The sequence below is a fragment of the Chelonoidis abingdonii genome, unplaced genomic scaffold, assembly GCF_003597395.2.
Source record: "Chelonoidis abingdonii isolate Lonesome George unplaced genomic scaffold, CheloAbing_2.0 scaffold0027, whole genome shotgun sequence".
Lineage (NCBI taxonomy): Eukaryota > Metazoa > Chordata > Testudines > Testudinidae > Chelonoidis > Chelonoidis abingdonii.
In genome coordinates, this window is record NW_027424288.1 from 779,461 (window position 1) to 798,413 (window position 18,953).

The window sequence follows — 18,953 nt, forward strand, 5'->3', positions numbered from 1 at the left end:
TGTCTGGGACCTCTGGGGTTAGAAAGCTGTGTCTACAGCAGCACAGCAGCTGAGGAAGAGTCAGCCAGGTTAATAGTATGGAAACCAGCCAATTGATTATGGGGTGGGAGAGGCGCAGCAAACAGGGGAAGACAACTGCTGTGCTGTTGTGCGTCTGCTGTAGAACAATAGCGGATAGAACAGTTTCTTGGCTTAGCTTTTTTCTGACAGCTTGTAGATGTATTTGCCATTAGTAGCTCGGATTGGACATCACACTTTCACTGGGGGACATAAAATCATCTTCTTTATGTGAGTCACTGGGGAAGGGGAGGGGGAGGAGAGGAAAGTGGCCTTTAGCAAAGTGCCTAATGCACAAAAAATACGTACTAGAGCCATACGTTGTTTTGAGATAGGAGAAATACAAATGATGGATAATACTGCAGAGCTTGAGATGGAGGCAGCCTGGCGTACGGGAACCACAGGAATGGGAGGCAGGAGGCATGGACTCTCTTCCCAGCTTCGTCACGGACGCACACGGTGACCTCCAACCAATTTAACACTCTATGCCTCAGTTTCCTCAGCTGGAGGGAACAGTTCTGGCCCCTCTCTCGTAAACCATTCGGCCTGCCTCTGATGAAAGCTGCCATAAAGGCACAGAGTAGTACTTACATTAAGGCCAGAGCCAGACACTCCAGACAGAAGCAGCCAGAGGAGGGAGGCGTGGGTATAAAGAGCTCCAGCTGGGGTCACCCTTTTCTCCAGCACCCCACTGGACCCAGAGACCTCCCCCACTCTCAGACCACTAGGACCCAGGTGGTGGCTCCCCGCTGCCCTTGGAGCCAGCCAGAGACTCCAGCTGGAAAGAGCAGAAACAGCCAAGGCAGGGATCTCTGGACATTCAGAGCTTTGACTTGACTTTTTCTGCCCTGAGCTGATTGGCTGTTTCTTCCAACCCTCCCCATCTCTTCACCTTCGCTTCACACCACACCTGCCTTGCCTACTTTCTTCCCCCGTGCCCTGTCTCTCACTCCCTTTCCCTTTAGTTTAGCCTGTCCTACAGATGGATGAGCCATCACACAGTGTTTGGAGGTTCTGCAAAGGAGCCAAAACATTTCCTTTGGATAACTGAGAAAACAGGGTGCAGTGCTGAGCCAGAAACATCACAAGGGCGGCTTCATGGCAATTCCCACTTGCAGCTGGTTCCTGGACAAGAAATGGCTCAGGAACTCTGACATGTCACATGAATTTCCGGGTTCCAAACATCACACCCCCACAGTCTGCTGTGCTCTACATGTCCCTCCCCTCACCCCTTTGGGCTCCATTCACAGAACTCTTAAAGCTCCCAGGTACAGGACCTAAGTCATTCAGTTCAAGATGTAAAAGGCTCATGGTTTGACTCTGGGAATCCCCAGTTCAGTCCCTGCTCACAAACAAAATGGCAGCTGTCACACAGGAGCGTTCCCACAAACCACCTGGAAATAAGCCACCAGGTTTCCTGTGGTTCAGTCTTTTTAAAATAAAAATAAATACATACATACATACTTCTGGGGCCTTCTGCAGGTAGCCCACTTGCTTTTACCCTCTCCTCTTTCAATATACCTGCTTTGGGGTTCCCATGGCCCAAGACTGCTTTCACTTCTCTCCATGGCACAAGCTTTTCATGAGCCTAATGGACTTATTGCAAGCAAAGCAAGCAGAATTTTTCAACAGTTTTTCTTTTATTTTACACTCCATAAAAACATTGCAGTTTTTCTTTCACATTCACAAGATCTTCAGGGAATTATTGCTATTTCCCATATTTAAAAAAATAAAAATAAAAAAAAAAAGTCAACGGACAAAGCAGCAGCACACACACCGAACTCCCTGCAGACACAGAAACTCAACACAAAAGACAGTCAGTCCCCTTGTGAGAGACAATTTTATCAGAAGAAACATTAGGTGGGAGCGACCGTACATATGACAGCAAGCCATGTAACACTGAACAAGACCACTTTTCTCCACATAGTACGAACCAGTAACACTTTGAAGAGGTCAGAGGATGGGGCTGAGACTTTTAGTCTAAATTCCACCAATTACAGTTTCAATGGATGGAAGAGTGACTTTGAGGAGGGTTAGATAGATGTTCAAGTATTACAGGGCAGTTCTTAAATAACAGATGAGATAGTAGCTCAGCAGGATAGCCTGATCACGTCATTTAAAGTCCCCGGTTCTCTGCGTTAGGTAAAAGCACATACAGTACAAAGGCAAGTGCAGAAACACAGGAAACGCCACACCTATATAGATCAATGGTCCATGTAATCAAATATCTTGTCACAGAGAGTGGCCAATGCCTGATGCTTCTGAGAAAGGTGAAAAACCCCTCTAATGCCCCTGATTCTGCAAGAATAGAACCACAAAGGGAAGTTTCTTCCTAACCCCAACTTCAGATCAGTTTAATCCCTGACGCATGAAACAAACAGCAAGGAAACAGGCAAAACAAGTATTAGAGCGCTTGTCCTCCCTGTCATTTCAAGGATTGTGCTTTTCATTTCACTCGCTCTTTCCTGATACAGTTGTTTATTGCTTACACTTTAAACAAGGCTGTTACAATTTTTGAAAGAGACAGGAACCAAGAGACAGTTGTATGGGTCTGATCCTTTTACATGGAAGGGGTTCCATTGTTCCATAGGGATCTGGAAGTACAGTAGTGGTTGCACTCTATTAAAAACTTAGAAAAGCAGTGTTGTTTTGTTTGTTTTTAAAGAGGACATTAAATCTCTAGAAAGCCAGCCCTGCGTACATCACTTTTCTTTGTAGTCAGTGTCCATATACACAAGTTATCACCTACTATGACTATTCGTTTTGGAATAAAACAGTGAGGCCTTCTGTATTGCACGTTCATGAAATGTTCTTATTGGAATCACAGTTGGTATCAAAGGAACATATTATTTCTCATTTCCAAAAGGGTTTAGCATGATGAAGATGCAGTAATAGGACTAAGTTTTAGCTGATGGACAGGAGAACGAATGGGCACAGAACTCAAGACTGAGGTAGGAAATGTGTAACATGAGCCTTCAAAGTTTTTGCTTAAAGTCAATTCTTCTGCAAAAAAAGACACAGCTTCCCTTTTGCATGAGGCAACAGGGGGGCTAGGAGTGGAAGACAGGATCTCTGACTCATACTGTAGCAATTGGCCCATGAAGCCAAAATTTGGTGAGATCAGACTCCTACGTTGTTTGATGTAATCAAATGCCTCCTCCAGGCGGAACTTTTTCGTTTTCATGAGATAAGCCATGCAGATGGTGGGGGAGCGTGAAATTCCGGCTTCACAGTGTACCAGGATTTTGCCTCCAGCTCGCCTCACGCAATCTGGAAAGAAATAATTCATTACAGACATTAGTTCTCCTTACGGACAGGAAGCATGCTGCAGTAGCCACTTCAAGTGACACTGAAAACAAAATGCATCATCTAGAAGAAGCTACATGTCCAGTCATCCAGGAGGAGGGTGAGTCCCCCTCTCATTTGATACACAAACAATTCATAACCAAGCAGAGATGGGTCTGAGTCAAAATACAGATTGGGGTCTGCTTAAGAGTTGTCCCCTTGGTCCCAACACTAATTTTAAGAAGTATTTTTCCCTTCTCTTTTGCAAAAAAAATTAAACAAATTCTCTTTTCCTACAAAGAAAAGATGGAAAGTAATTCCCTAGTAAGCAGAATGTTGTATTTGTTCAGCTTTGTGGGACAGAGTTTTGTACCCAACAGGCATCTGTATGATGCTGCCCTTATAGCTAGCATAACATTTTCTTCGTTAGTACTCAAAGTCGTCAATGCATGGGGCCAGTTCTTGTCCTAAACTGGACAAAGCTGCAGTCATATTCAGTAGGAGTTTCACTTGGGATGGGACTGCAGAACTGAGTTTGATTGGGTAAGTTCACTTGGGCAACTAGTGTTTTTGGAAATGATGAACCTGAACCTCACTTTGGTTTTAAGAGACAACATTACACATATTTGCCTTCATTTGACAGCTGTGTTGCAAAAATACCCACAACACCCCAACCTAAAACTCCTCTTAAATGGTCCCAAACTAGAAGATAGACAGTTATTAGGTTTGCACTGGGCAAGTATCTCAACCCATCTTTGAAAGTCTCCCAGTGAGCTGTTGAGCGCAGTGGGTGAAGATACGTAATTGAGGGTTCATCTACATAGCAAAACTGACTGTTATAACACAAAACTAGAGGAGAAATACAGCACCATAACAGAGCTGTAACAAAGCATGCACCTGTTTGCTTGTAGGGCTGAACTGCTGTATAACATGGCTGGGTCACTGCTATGTAATAGCAAGGTCTCTCACCACTGCTAAGATAGGCTCCTAGCCAACGTGAAATACCATCTTTGTGCCCTGCCTTGGATCTTTCTAAAGTCTCTAATTATAGCCCAGTTAAAGGATACTTGGACTTAAGTCAGGATATAAATGGCTTTTGTAAACTACCATTTTCCACATCAGGAGGCACTGAGGTTACTCACACAACACAATTATTGTTGTTAGATTAAAGAAAAATGCTTAAAATAAGCTCCTTCCAAAGAAATCTAGTTTGAAAATAGAAATTCTCTGGTCAGGCTGACTTGAGAAATATGTTCCCGAGTTTGCTGAGAAATGGAACATGAGTGTGTGCTCTATACATGGCCCTGAAACAACACAGAAAGCTGAACACGTTCTCGTTTTCCTTTCCCCTTTTGTTGTCTGGCAAAGGACCAAATCCATGGCAGTTGGTTAAATTTAGTCGTTGTACAAAATAATCAATGTGCTTGAACTGTCACAGAAATCTAGAGTGCCCACCATGTTAGAAATAAAAAGGAAAGCCAAACGTTACGCCATCCTCAAAGTGTTTGGAGAGTTCGAAGTGACTCACTCTCTACCAGAAAGGGGGTGGGGGGAATAATAAAAAACTCCCTACTGATTGTGGTGCACGGGAGTTTCCTCATAAAAATGTAAAAAGCCCCATAAGTCATCAGAACCAGAAAGCAATTAGAGGCTAGAAATGTATTTTACAACCTATAATCTACCCCTGGCTTTTTAAGAGTCAGCTGAATCTGAAGGTCCGAACTAAACTACCAGCAACAGAGAGGCAGAAAGAAGAGACTTCAAAATTAACTTTGTGATTCCTCTGTTTTCCTTTCAAATGTTATTGACAGCCACCCTTTTACGATGATCAATAGCACAAGTCTCCACCCAGGGTTACACCCATCTACTCGTGTTTTGCACTGTGCCTTCCTTTTGTACTGCTCCATACAGTTAACTGCCATGCCATTAACCCTGTCTAAGTCTAGCCAATATCCTGGGGGTGAAAGGGGAGGTCTGGGTCTTTCAGAAGGCCTCCCAATTTTATGCAAGATAGGGTTACTCTAAAGCAAAAGTTAAGGGTATGTCTACAGAGGGATAAAAAACCCTTAGCTAGCCTTGGTCAGCTGACTTGGGCTCACAGTTATCACTAAAAAAATGCTGTGTAGATGCTCCCCCCTCCCAGGATCCCAGAGCTGAGGCCCTGGCCCAAGCCCAGAAGTCAACACAGTAATTTTTCCCCATGCAGTCCATGCCTAGTGAGCCCAAGTCAGCTGACCCAGGCCCACCACAGGTAAGACATGGGTCTTTTATCCCTGTGTAGACATACCCTAAGTTACTAAGCACTTGTCTACATGTAAAATGCTACAGCGGCGCATGTGCACCAATGCAGCTGTGCCGCTGTAGCATGTCATTGTAGACACTGCCTACTCCGACGGACAGGGTTCTCCCATTGGCGCAGGTAATCCACCTCCCCGAAAGGCAGTAGCTAGGTCAATGGAAGAATTCTTCTGTCGACCTAGCTCTGCACCGGGACTTAGGTTGGCTTAATGCTGCCTCTCAGCATGTGGATTCCTCATCCCCCTGACTGAGATAGTTGATAGACCTAATTTTCTTATGTAGACTAGGCTTTACTAATCAAAAGGACTTAAAGGAGAAGCAAAGCCAAAATGGCTCTGCAATAATGGGGACAGCGCCTGCCACAATGGAGTTCTGGTCCCATGAGTAGGACTCCTAGGCACTACTGCAATACAAACAAATAAATACTAAGCTAACCCTGTATTCATGGGCCGTATCCATAGGCCAAGAAAGCCAGTGGGAGTCTTTCCATTAACGTCATAGGCTTTGGACAAAGCCCGATGTGCAGAGGACACCCCCATACGAAAGCTAGAAGGAAGACCATTGTCTTTGGAAACATCCCTTATTGTGCTAAAATTACATACATGTTTGCTGCAGTCTTACAGACACCTAAAGAAACCTCATTTAATTATCTCCAGCACCATTCCATTGCCCCTGCCCTATGCATGCCTGTAGTCTGTGCAACTTGATGTCACTGCGTTGCCTTGTTCTGTCTTCTCCCGACAAACCCAAATATAAATCACATTTGTCCTCAAATTCTGCTTTCTACACAAATCTAGAAAAGAGACCCGGGAAGAACCTATGCTCCCAGTCCATATTTTCCTTATTTGCCTGCTTTATATTCCTCTGATGGTGAGAAAAAAATATCCGTCTCATTTTATACATGATTACAGTAAGCTTGGGCATTTGCAATGACATCTGGGAATGAACAAAAATAATTTGTGCTTTCCCTTTTCTGGGAATGTGTGTAAATTAGTTGCCACATTTAGCTAGAAGAGATCTTTTTTAAATGACTCATAAGAACGAATGGTTAAATGCAGTTTTCCCTTTCAAAAGTTAATTTGTGTGCCAATTCCATATGGATTTTGCACATAGATCTAGATTTAGTATTTAAACAGCGATTTTCATATTCAGACTGATGTAGATCTAGTTTTTAGGTCTGTTGCCTAGTGGTTAGGACAAGAGAAGGCAATCAGATTGCTGGGTTTTGTTCCTAACTTTACCACTGACTTATTAAACCTTAAACAAAATCCTTAACTGCTCCATATGTCAATTTGCCCTTATGTGAAATCAGTATAACACTTGACCGCATCATGGGCCTTTCATGATTTGAAAAGCACTTTGAGTTCCTTAGCTGAAAGATGCTATAGAAGTACAGAGTATTCCAGATTTTTTAAAATGCAATGACTCTTTTAAATATTTTTTAAAGATACAGGAGAATAGCTATACCTACCAATGAAATCTATGGCTTCCTGGAAGTGAGAGCTGATGTCTGCCATGTGACTGTCCTCCACTGGGATCCATTTATAACAATACTGCTCTTTAAAGGACTCTGAACCTTTCCTGGAGACATTGAGCAAGGCTGTGATGTGCAGGTTGGCTAGGAACTCACACTTGGAAGCATGGTAGGCACTCCCAAGGTAAAGGAAAGGCAGGATTTCAACTGGACCACCCTGGAAGTTAAAGATAAAAATAGTTATTTTGCTTTTTTGCCCCCCCCCCAAAGTGAGCTTTGTCTTAAGTGATGGCAGAATCATTGAACAGAGAAATTCAGCAGAGCCAGCGTGGGTGCTGACTCCCCTGTCTGGTGGTTTTAGGTCCTGGCTAGTGAATCATGGTTAATGGCAGAGCCCACACAGAAAAAGGCTTTCATTTTCTTGTCCGTCCACATCTGTAAGGTCCGAAATCAGTTCCAGCCCACTCGTGCGCATGATGTTTCCTGCTTTCTTTAAAGGCTTCCTTCCCCTTAGAACCCACCCAAAGTGCTTTCATATGTGAAGCTAATTTCCCTGGAGATTTTGTGGAGACAAAAAGGGTGGTGCCATTTCAAAGTAGTGCATAAAAGGTGTGCCCAGAAAGCCAGTTAGTGCTTTGAATGCAGGGCTTGGAACCCACACACCCCAAGTATGTTAACAAGAAACCTCACAGTACCTAATTTGTAACCAAGAAAAAAAAACCAAAAAAAAAACCATCCCGCCACCCCCACCCCACAAGACTTCCGAATGCTTAGATATGTTTGTGTGTTGATTGTATGGCTGCTTTGAAAGCAAACCTGAAAACATAAATGGATTGAAGAGTAAAGCACCTTTTTCACCCACACTTGCACAGTGACAGCTGGTGCCTGTTTGCAGAGCCTCCCCCGACCTTGGTGACAAAGCTTAGCTTAGCTGCCTCCATTTCCTGCCCCCCTAACAGCAGTAACACGGAGGCACAGAACTCTGCCACGTCATATGCACCAAACACTCACTCCTGCTGCTCTGGGCCACCCACAGCTCTCTGCCACCAAAGATGTAATCTCTGTTGCTTCTTCCACAAAAGGAAGTAAAGACTAGATGCGGGGGAGGAGGGGGAGAAGGGGAACAAAATCCAAAACACAGCCTGACAGAGAAGCATTTCAAAGTGACTGAATTTGGCAGGTAACTTTCCCACCGTAAGCTCACTGCACAGAATATCAGGGTTGGAAGGGACCTCAAGAGGTCATCCAGTCCCACCCCCTTCTCAAAGCAGGACCAATCCCCAAACAGATTTTTGCCCCAATCCCTAAATGGCCCCCTCAAGGATTGAACTCACAACCCTGGGTTTAGCAGACCAATGCTCAAACCACTGAGCTATCCCTCCATTCTACATACTAATGCTGTTATTCGGCACATGCTGGGAAAGCAGCTGGAATCCAAGTATTTTCCCATTACAAGTCATGTAGAGACACCCTCCAAAAAGAGTGCCGTTTAGAAAATGTTTTGTTCAGCAGTAAAAAGGAATGAACATTCTCAGCCTGCTCAGGACAAAAACGGCCTCCAGGTTCAAGAAACAGAACCCTACTGAATGAAATCATCTTGATCCCAGACTGAGAGCTGTAAACAGAAGTGTTCCCCTGGGTGTGTTTCTGGTTATGAGGATCTCCCCAGTGGAAATCCCACAAAGAGGAAGTACCTACCCTGTGTGTCCTCATCACGGAGAAACTGATCTTCTAAACAATATACTATTCACAGAACCTAGTCCTCCCACTCTCACTCATAAGAACGGCCATACGGGGTCAGACTAAAGGTCCATCTAGCCCAGTATCCTGTTTTCTGACAGTGGCCAATGCCAGGTGCCCCAGAGGGAATGAACAGAAAAAGTAATCATCAAGTGCTCCATCCCCTGTTGCCCATTCCCAGCATCTAGCACAGGGGTAGGTAACCCATGGCACACATGTCAAAGGCAGCATGCAAGCCGATTTTTCAGTGGCACTCACACTGCCTGGGTCCTGGCCATCGGTCTGGGGAGTGCTCTGCATTTTTACCATAGAATTACAAAATAAATCAACTGGAATATAAATATTGTACTTACATATCAGTGTATAGAATATAGGTCAATATAAAAAAGTCATTGTCTGTATGAAATCTTAGTTTTTACTGACTTTACTAGTGCTTTTTAGGTAGCCTGTTGTGTAAAACTAGGCAAATATCTAGATGAATTGATGTACCCCCTGAAAGCCCTCTGTGTACCCTCAGGGGTACACGTACCCTTGGTTGAGAACCACTGATATAGGGGAGTGAAAAGCATTGGAGATCAAAGGTAGATAGGTGCGCAAGTCCTTAATGGCTGATAATACATGTGGCAGTTCTTTTCTTGCCCCTGCTTTAAGATTTAAGTCCCCTAGGGGGACATTTGCTGTTTGAGGATTTTGAAAAGGAAAGTCTCCTTTTGCTGACTGTGATGTACCTGTCAGTGTAATGAGAAAGTCAACAAAATAGAATATTTGTGCTAGTTATGTTGGTTTGTGGGTTTCCTTGTTTTGAAAACACTAGTACAAGGTACTACTGAGCAGTATTTGGAAGGGCTCTTTATTTGACATGTGGATTGTGATTCACACTACAACGGCTTTTTTACTAGACCCAGCTCTGTTTGCATAGTAGTTGTATGCAGATATTTCACAAGTTCGATGCAGCTATCATTTGTGATCTACTTGGGCTTTAATTCAAGAGGCATCATGATTCCTTTGGCTGGCAGTACCTCCAGAAGACTTGCCGCAGTTTCTCAGATCAAAAATTGGTTATTTCTCAATTGGGGGGGGTGGGGGAGGGGAATCGGATATGTACAAATATTGTTGTCCCAAGATACCACAAAGACTATCTGGCACATCTGTAATTATGGATTTTTTTTAAATAGACAGATGGTATTTTGCTTTTTTTCCTATTGCTTGGGATAAGTGAAAGCTCTTACTGTGGGCTCAGTCCCGTACCATGGAAGTTAATGGGAGTAGAAGCTGGCTGCTGTGAAAATATTGTGTATCACACACTTTATATATATATTTTATATAATAAAGTAGTTAGATTCTAAGGTAACTAGATTGTAAATTTTTTTTGGACTTTTGCACGAGATGGAGGCAACATGTTGCGAAGAGGACAGAGGATTCCCCTAGTGCCTTTCCTTTTAAGCCCCTAAGAAATAACCTGCAACTAATCTGAACCTCAGAGGTGCCACAAATGCTACATTCTCCTTACCCGTTTCCCTTCCCCTACAACATTTGTCAGATCATTTTGAATTTGTTTGCTCTGTTAAGTGGTATTTGCTGGCTCCAATCCTAGTCTCAAGTCTTCAGCACTTAAGACCCCAGGAAAACAGGAAAAAACACAGACCCATTCTTTGACAGCTTAATTGAAGCACCAGATGAAAATAACAGAGTGAATAGTCAATTATAACAGGAAGCCCTGGAAAATGTCTATGTGGGGGAGGGGACAGAGAGAATTATTCACAACTTCCCCTAAACACACCTGATCATAAGCCGGTTTGTGGTTGGTGCTCTGCTTCTCACAGTGGCTGTTGAGGTTTCTCTCGGTTTCATTTCTCTCTGGGGAAATGGGTTTTACATCGACACAGCACTCAGGATATTGAGAGTAAAAGGTTTCATATCCCCCTAGGAAAAAACAGAGAGAGAAATATGAATTTTCAGGTTTCTGAACATTTAGTTAATTAACCTGGCTCAGAACTTAAGCTTACAATAAATCAGAATACTGCGTAATAAATGACCAGGCCCATTCGGTGTTCAATAACAAAGGAAGTTCCATTCAGTCAACATGTTTGTTTAAAAAGGCTTTGTGCTCTCAAAGAAAAACTGTGCGACAGCTAACAATTATTAACTTGCTAATAAACTGATGGATGCAGACTAAAACCGCTTGTGAATGTAAATCTCTTGGATCTGGCAAATATTAACTTCATGAGGACTAAACGTTTAATGTGTTTTATAAATGATCAGAATTTCTGGCATTTGAGACAGAAAAGGAGATTTCTATATACAGTTTTCATCCTCTTTATGTCAATTATTACTCTATGCATTGTGACAACATAAATAAACAACATAAATGAATTCCATATATTTGCATTTTTATACGAGTATAAGCATATAGGAGGTGTTTACACTGTGATGATTAATTACACAATCACCAGGGATTGCAAGTTAATGAAGATGTTTTGAATGAAATCGATCCATTAAATAACAGCCATAAAACTTAATGAAATCCTGTGATAGCCTTTGACAACTGGATAGCCCCACATGAGCTATTCTGCACTGTTTACGTACAGTGTTATAGTCACTGCATTGCTAATGAAAAGGAATTAATCCTATTATTGCATTGTAACTCAAAGTTTGTCATTAGCTAAACTGACATCTATTTCACCACCATGAATATTCTGCACATCACTTTCAAGTGTGAATGCAAATAACAGTTGGAACAGAAACCATTTAAAAGCCATTTTTGTACTATATTAATTGCACCTTTTAGTGAGTTTCCAGTAAAAGAAAAAAGGAAGAATAAGTCTTAACAGTAAATTTAATAATCCTTAGGAGTGCGGCCCATAAGTAAATAAGACCTCTAAACCAAATAAATGCAAGATATTCTTAGCTGACTCGCAACCCTTTTAATACCACTATGCTATGTCAGTGCAGGGTACCATATTAATGGAATTCCTCAAGAACAACAGAAGGGCTAAAGTTTTGAATGACTGCATAAGAAAGCTGGATGTATTCGCTACCCAAATAAAGATACAGACATCTGAGGCACAGGTTAAAATGTCAGCATGACTAATAAACGTATGCAGCGTTTGAAGGGACATATTCTGAAATGCATGCTGCTCTTAATAACACAAGTGCTGGAGTTGCAATATCTTTTCTATTTTCTTCAATGGGCTTTAGATCAGGCCCTAGAAGGACAGTAATTCCATCCATCCATAATTCAGAAGTATACCTTTCCACCTACTGCAAAACAGGGCAGCCTTTTGCCAGTGAGTATGCAGAGAAAGTCACTAGGTCAGGAGGCAAATAAATAAATAAAATACAGGGCTTTCAAGGGGCTAATAAAACAATATCCAAGGCAAACAGTGTTGGCTTTTTAGGTAAGTATTACAAGCCCTCAAATTCACTCACAGCCATGCTTTGAAATTGCCTCTCAAACACCCCAAACTCCATCTAGGTTTTGATCAGTCTTCCTTGTCTTCCTGCTGGCCTTGCATAGGAAGAATCTATGTTATTTATATATTTTAACCATTATAGCTATTTATGACCCATATTGTTGTTTTCACTCTTGAATAAGCATAGAAATCTGCTCAAGAGAAATCTAGATCTGTCTTCCACAGAGACACAGATTTCTCTTGGGCAGACTGTGTGTGCAGCAGGCAAATGGTTAATTGCAAGCCTTGGGGATCAAGATATTTGCAGACCATTCTTAAAATGAGTCATCTTCTCATCTGGTCCTCCAGCTCTCTCTCTCTCTCCCCCCTCCTCCTTCCGCAACCTAACTTCCTTGAGGTCATTTCTGCAAATACTAGATTGCTCATTACATTAAAGCACAGGACAGACCTCTGTTTTCATCAATAATTAACGTAATTCTTGTTATATGAAGCTAATACCACTAACCAGCAGTAAGTCATTTACTGTTGTACCTTTCAATGACCCCTTCTCCCTACATACACACATGCACTCACACTTCACCTCCACACATGGAAGATCTGACATGTTGAACACCTAGAGCTAACAAGTTAAGGGATCTTACAAAAAAAAAATCAACAACCCACCCAAACAGGCACGATGTACTCAGTACTAAAAGCAATTCCAAGAGTTCTGACTCATCCCTCTATCTCATCATAACTGCCTGGGTCAGGCCCCAATGAGCTACACTTTCCCTGTAGCCAGTGCCCCCTCTCTTGACACCACCCCCTTGAATGGTAAACAAGGATGACATGGAGAAACTGGGTCTCTTATGGCTCTTTCTGTTTATGTCCTCGCTCTACAGTCAGATGATTTTTAACATAATTCGAAACACAGATTGCGGCTTTAGGACAGCCTGCCTATCAAAGCCAGCAACAGCTTCCAGGAAAAAATACCCTTCAACAATCAACAGGATGATCCATTTCACGTATGTGGGATTAGGCAGCAAAGTTAATGTTACAGAAAACAAAATTAAACTGTTTTCTGAGTGATTGGAGAGTTTCAAAAGTGATTCTTTCCTTCTGGCATTTCAGAAGAGGGCATCTCCCGGAACTATAGTGACTTTGAGGGGTCTGTCTCCTTATTGAGTCAGCCTAGCTGCCCACTGAGTCAGCCTGGCTTGTTTCAAACCGCACCATTTCCTAAATGCTGCTACATGTTTTATGTTCCTGGTGTGGTGGACTCAAGCTTTCAGTGTGTTTACGGAGGGGATTGGGTGGGGGGAAAAGGGAAGAGAGTCTGTAGTTTTACTAATTAAGGGAAAGTACTTCTACATTGAATGGATATAAAACTTTTTGCAATAAAAACCCTGCATGTCACTCTTCCTCTGGTATATTACATATCCCACAAACACAACTTCAAAGTGAGCGGCAGCGCATTACAAGGGAAAGGATGGTCTCCTGGTTAAAACAACAGGACTGAGAATCAGCAGATCTTGCTGTTTTCCCAGCTTTTCCTGAGTGTCCTTGGACAAGTCACTTAACACCCCTGTGACATAGAGGTTGACAAGCTTAACTCGGCATTTGGAAAATGCTTTGAGCTCATCCAAGGGAAGAGGATATAATATTACTACATATTCCCATCTCGGGTGATGGGGGCCTTCCTTCAGCCTTGTACCATGGAATATATGCCTGCATCTCACGCAACTACACTCTTCTCTCTTGTGTTGTTCCTTATATGACGCATAAATTGCAATGAGACTATGCGAACAGAAGAACTGATCAAATTACCCTGTTGTCACTAATGCATGCTTATCAATGGACATACTCTCAGGTTTGTAATTCACATAAACCACCTATGATTTACAACTTCTCTTCTCCTCACTTACAAATGCCCTAGTTTCCCAGCATTGCTACAATCTATTTGTTTATTGGGAGGGATGGAAGCCTTTTTCTTTGTTTTAAATTTCCACTTTACATTTTAAAATCCTTTCAGGAATAAAATCTTCTGTTATTTCCTGGAATAGAAAACTACAGCTTAAGAGCTGCAAGACCACAAGATGAAGTGTTACTGAAAAAGTATGGGACAGGGCTTCTGTTTCTTTCCACGGGATTTCCCCCTTCTCTCCCCACCCACATACTCCACTTTACTAACAGCTAAAAGCAAAGGCAGACAGGATTTAAAAAAAAAAAAAGGAATGAAAACGCAAGGCTAGAAGGACAAAAGAGTTACAAGGAGAAATGAAGGAGAAGGGTGAGCAGGGCGGACAGAAGAAAGGGCTGATTGCTCATTTTTATTGTTTTATGACCCATGCATTACACAAAAGGAAAACAAAAACCAGCAATGAAAATGCTATAAATAGCCATTGGGAGTACTGCACTGGTGCCATCAGCCATTGGATTCTCACGCTGGTGAATTACTGTGGCCCCAGAGAACCCAAAGATGTCTTTTCAGCACTGTTTTTCCTATGTTACTTAGGTGTTCTCAGGTCTCTGCTCTGCTGAACACGGGAACAGATTACGTGGATTTTCAGTTATACGCAGGAGTTATGACATGTCTGATTGAGGTAATTTCCACCATTTTAGAGGATTTCAGACACTCAGCAACACTGCGAAATGAAATAATCTATTATTCCCTTACTGGCAGAAAGAGGAATTCATCATTTAAATAGTGCCCACACTGCCCAGGTAACAGCAATGTTCAGGTTAGCAACAACAGCCCAGCATACTTTTACCTGCGTGACTCATTAACCTTGCAGATGGCTCTAATTCATCTCCACTTGAAGCCACCTGGTTCCATGGTAATGAACCACACACACACTTCAGCTCTTATTCCTTAAAGGTGGGTTCGGCCACCACAACACCAGGTCTAGTGGCCAAGGGACAGACAGGACCGGGTCTACCAGGGGGTGATTTGCAGGGTGAGGAAAACAAATTAAATGAAACTTCAATCCTTGAGGGAGCCATTTAGGGATTAGGGGCACAAACTGGGGGTTGGTCCTGCTTTGAGCAGGGCGTTGGACTAGATCACCTCCTGAGGTCCCTTCCAAACCTGATATTCTATGATTCAGGGTGACCTCCTGTGTGCAAAATATGGCTCATGTCCCCAGCCCAGAGGTGGATGCTGCTTTTTCCATCAGGTATGTTGTTCTGTGGGGATCGCAGCTGTTACCTGGCTCCACTGGCTGGAAGCTTTTATCTGATTTTGTCGATAAATAATTGAGCTGGGCTCTCGCTCCACTGTGAGCTCATCTCTTCCCTCCACTCCTTTGTTTTCTATTCTACCCACTGTTCACTACCTTTCTATGCCCCCATTTCTCCCCCCCCCCAGAAACCAATATATTGAGATACACTTATCTTCTAGGGGACCCTGAAAGGTCATCAAACCCAACCCCCTGCCTTCACTAGCAGGACCAAGTACTGATTTTGCCCCAAATGACCCCCTCAAGGATTGAACTCACAACTCTGGGTTTAGCAGATCACTGCTCAAACCACTGAGCTGTCCCTCCGCCCAGCTTCCCATCGCCCCTTCCCATCGCCCCCTGACCTTTCAGGAAGCAGACCCTGGCCCCGGTCTCGGGCAGGCTGGACAGCAGCGCGTTGAGGACGATCTGCACCGTGCTCTCCTTCTTCAGCTTCTGCCAGTGGCCGGTGCCTTGATCCAGGACAATCACCGCCGCCAGCCGCGCCGCGGCCGCGCCTTCCCCCGGCAGCAGCAGCCGGGTTCGGGCCGCCTCGTCCGGCACCACGAAGTTGAGGGGCACGGGGCCGCCGCGGGCCCGGCGCATCACGACCGAATTGAGGTTGACACTGAGCGCTCCCCGCAAGCGGGAGGCCGAGTAGGACAGGTAGGGTCTGCAGTCCAGCACCAGGCAGCGGGAAGGCTCCTTCCGCAGGAGCTTCCGCAGCTGGCGGCAGTCGAGGGCCGTCACCTTCTTCATCACTGTCCCCGGCCGCAGTCCCTCTCCTCGAGCGTCGCCGGCGGCGGATCGGGCTGCACTGAACAGGGGTCTCGCTTTTGCGTGACTTAAATTGAGGATAGGAAGGGAGGGGGGGATCCCCGCTACTGTAGGGGCCGGGAGCTTAAATGGGCGGGTTACAGCTGGTCCCTTAATCCCCCCTGCCTGTCGCTGCGGCGCGCCCCGCTCCGCCGTTGCATTTCCACCGGAGCAGCAGGGGATTCCGTTCGCCGGGGAGGAAATTTATCTGAATGGAACGGCGGCTCCTGACGGCACTGCCCATATAAGGAGAGTGACGCCACCAACGTTCTAAATATGGGCAAACCCCGCCCCCTTCACGCTGGGGCCGCGGCCACTCAGGTGGGGTGGCGGAGGGAAGCGAGCCCCTCCCCTCTCCCCCCGTGAGCAGCGCCTGCGAGGAGGAAGAGGGGAAAGCAGAGGCGCTGCTCAGTAAAGAGTTAGTCAGACCCGAGCAGAGGAAGTTGAAGAACGGCTCAAAAATTCTCCAGTCATCAGCCTTCTTCAGCTCGCTCACTCACTCATCACCGCGGGCTCCGGCGACTTAGTAATGGAAGCAAGGAAGCATGATGAGGCAGGAGGAAGAGAGAGGGAGGAAGGGCAGGGGTTGCTCACCTTTCTTAGAATCTGGCCCCCAGAGAAGGCGGAGGCTTCAAAGGGCTGCAGCGACCTCATGGGGTTGGTGTTAAAACCGTAGCCAGGCTTCTGATTGAAGATGCAAACTGGCAAGGCCCTGGCTACAGTGCCAGTAGGCCCTGGTTGCAGGCATCAGGGCAGAGGCAAAACGGCTAGAATTTGCACTTGCACTTTACCTCCATTTCTAGGAGGAATACATGACCCCCCTGAGAAGAGAAGATTTGTCTTTCTGCAACAGGGGATTCTAGCCACAATGGTGGCTAAAAGCAAGGCAGATCCCCAGTGTAGATAAGGCCTAAGATACAGCACAGTCTAGCAAAACACAAGGTAACGCTGAAGGAGAATTAGAATAGGTTTGCCATGGTAATAGGTTTTAAAGTGGGAGGAGATGGTGTAGGGGAGGGTATGACATGTGGGAATAAGTCCTGAAATCCATCAACTCCATTTTTGCTTATTACTCTTACTTATATCATATTTAAATTCTAGCTTATAAACTCTTTAAGGCAGAGGACCTATTTTACACTCCGCAAATCACCTAGTACACTTGTGGATGCTATAAGAATCATTATGTACTTAGATCTACCCTCTGAGAGAGTGTGGGTGTGGAGAGTATCTAGCATGGTGGTTCTCAACCTATTTAGGCCCACAATGTGTTATGTGGGCCGCATCCAATACTACCTGTACAGCCCCGAGGATGTCACATGGACTGCAGCTATGTGCTGATTGGGCAGCAGGTTGAGAACCACTGACTAGCACAATGGGGCCCCTGTCCCTAACTGGGACCTCTAGACACTACCGCAATACAAATAATAAATACCACTTAGGGCATCTGGTGTGACATTTTATTTCATTGTAATTATGTTTTGTAAGATGACCAAATGGACACTGGTAATACCTGAAAGGTAGGCACAACTGATACACGAAAGCATAAGCTCAGAACCAAACTACAGCAGCCACTAAAGATCATGCTGGCACTAATTCCAAACATTATGTATATTTGTCATTGTTTAGCTGATGCCTCAAATGTGTTCCAGGCAGCTCACAGAACATACTGAAGATGCTGTCCCTAACCCAAATTGCTTACAATTTAAATAGATAATAAATGATAATCCACCTTAATTTTTTCAAATACAACAAATATACCAAAGTACAAGATTCATCCTAACACAAAAAATAAGTAAAGAGGGTTGTGATAAAGGGACAGGAGAGGAAGTGATATATCTATCTCCAGGGGGTCTGCATTAGTCATACACCTCTGAAAAGTCAACCCAAAAGTCATCCCAAATTCAGGCATCGCCCTTCTGCCGAATGCCAGTTATTTGTTAGCTGTGAGGTCAGCCATATCACCAAGCCACGTGTCAATGATTGGTGGGGATCAACTTTTCCATTGTGTAGCATTAATTTTTTAGCAACAAAAGCTGCTCATTGGAACAACACTGTCTTGTTACCAGGCAGCCTCCAGGTATCAGGAATATATTCAGAATGAACCTTAAGGGGGAAGGCTCCAACTGAGCCTCCAATATCAAACTGGTCCTTTGACCTACCTCATACCAGAAGTTCTTGATACGTAGAGAAGATAGATTTGACGAAGTAGCAGACAACATACAAAGAAAATGTTTGAGGTGGCATTAGGTACATGTTATTATTATTTTTATAGTACCCCTTTCCCTTGCCTCTTGTAATCTCTCCACATGCCCCAGACTGCTCCATCCACCCTGACATCCCCCCAAACAGCCAGTCTCATAATGAGACAAAAACAGCCAATCAGATGTTACCAATGATGATGATGAAAGTTTCTGGTGGGTGGGTAGAGCCTACATGCCTCAGCTACCTCTAACAGCTTGAACATAGGCATACTTTGTATTCCCATAGCACCTTCTACCCCACAGTCTCAAAGAACAGCCTTACCCCTAACCCTGAGGGAGGTAACTATTATTACCATTTTGCAGGTGGGGAATCTAACAGAGAGATGAAGTCTCAGGCACAGGAAGTCTAAGGCTCAGCATGATCAGAACCCACATTTCCTGCCTCCCAGGTCTGGGCTTTAGCCATGGACCA

At 44.1% G+C, this 18,953-nt stretch overlaps 1 protein-coding gene across 1 annotated transcript; it reads right to left on the reverse strand.

The window, feature by feature from the left end:
* Positions 1 to 1,678: 1,678 nt before the first annotated feature.
* On the reverse strand, positions 1,679 to 17,031 carry DUSP5 (dual specificity phosphatase 5). The gene is made up of 4 exons (XM_032793516.2): positions 15,830 to 17,031; positions 10,635 to 10,777; positions 7,112 to 7,331; positions 1,679 to 3,327 (listed from the first exon to the last, which is right to left on the reverse strand). Exons 1-4 carry the CDS (start codon positions 16,221 to 16,223, stop codon positions 2,927 to 2,929), a joined length of 1,158 nt encoding a protein of 385 aa, XP_032649407.1. The 5' UTR covers positions 16,224 to 17,031; the 3' UTR covers positions 1,679 to 2,926.
* Between the last annotated feature and the right edge of the window lie 1,922 nt (positions 17,032 to 18,953).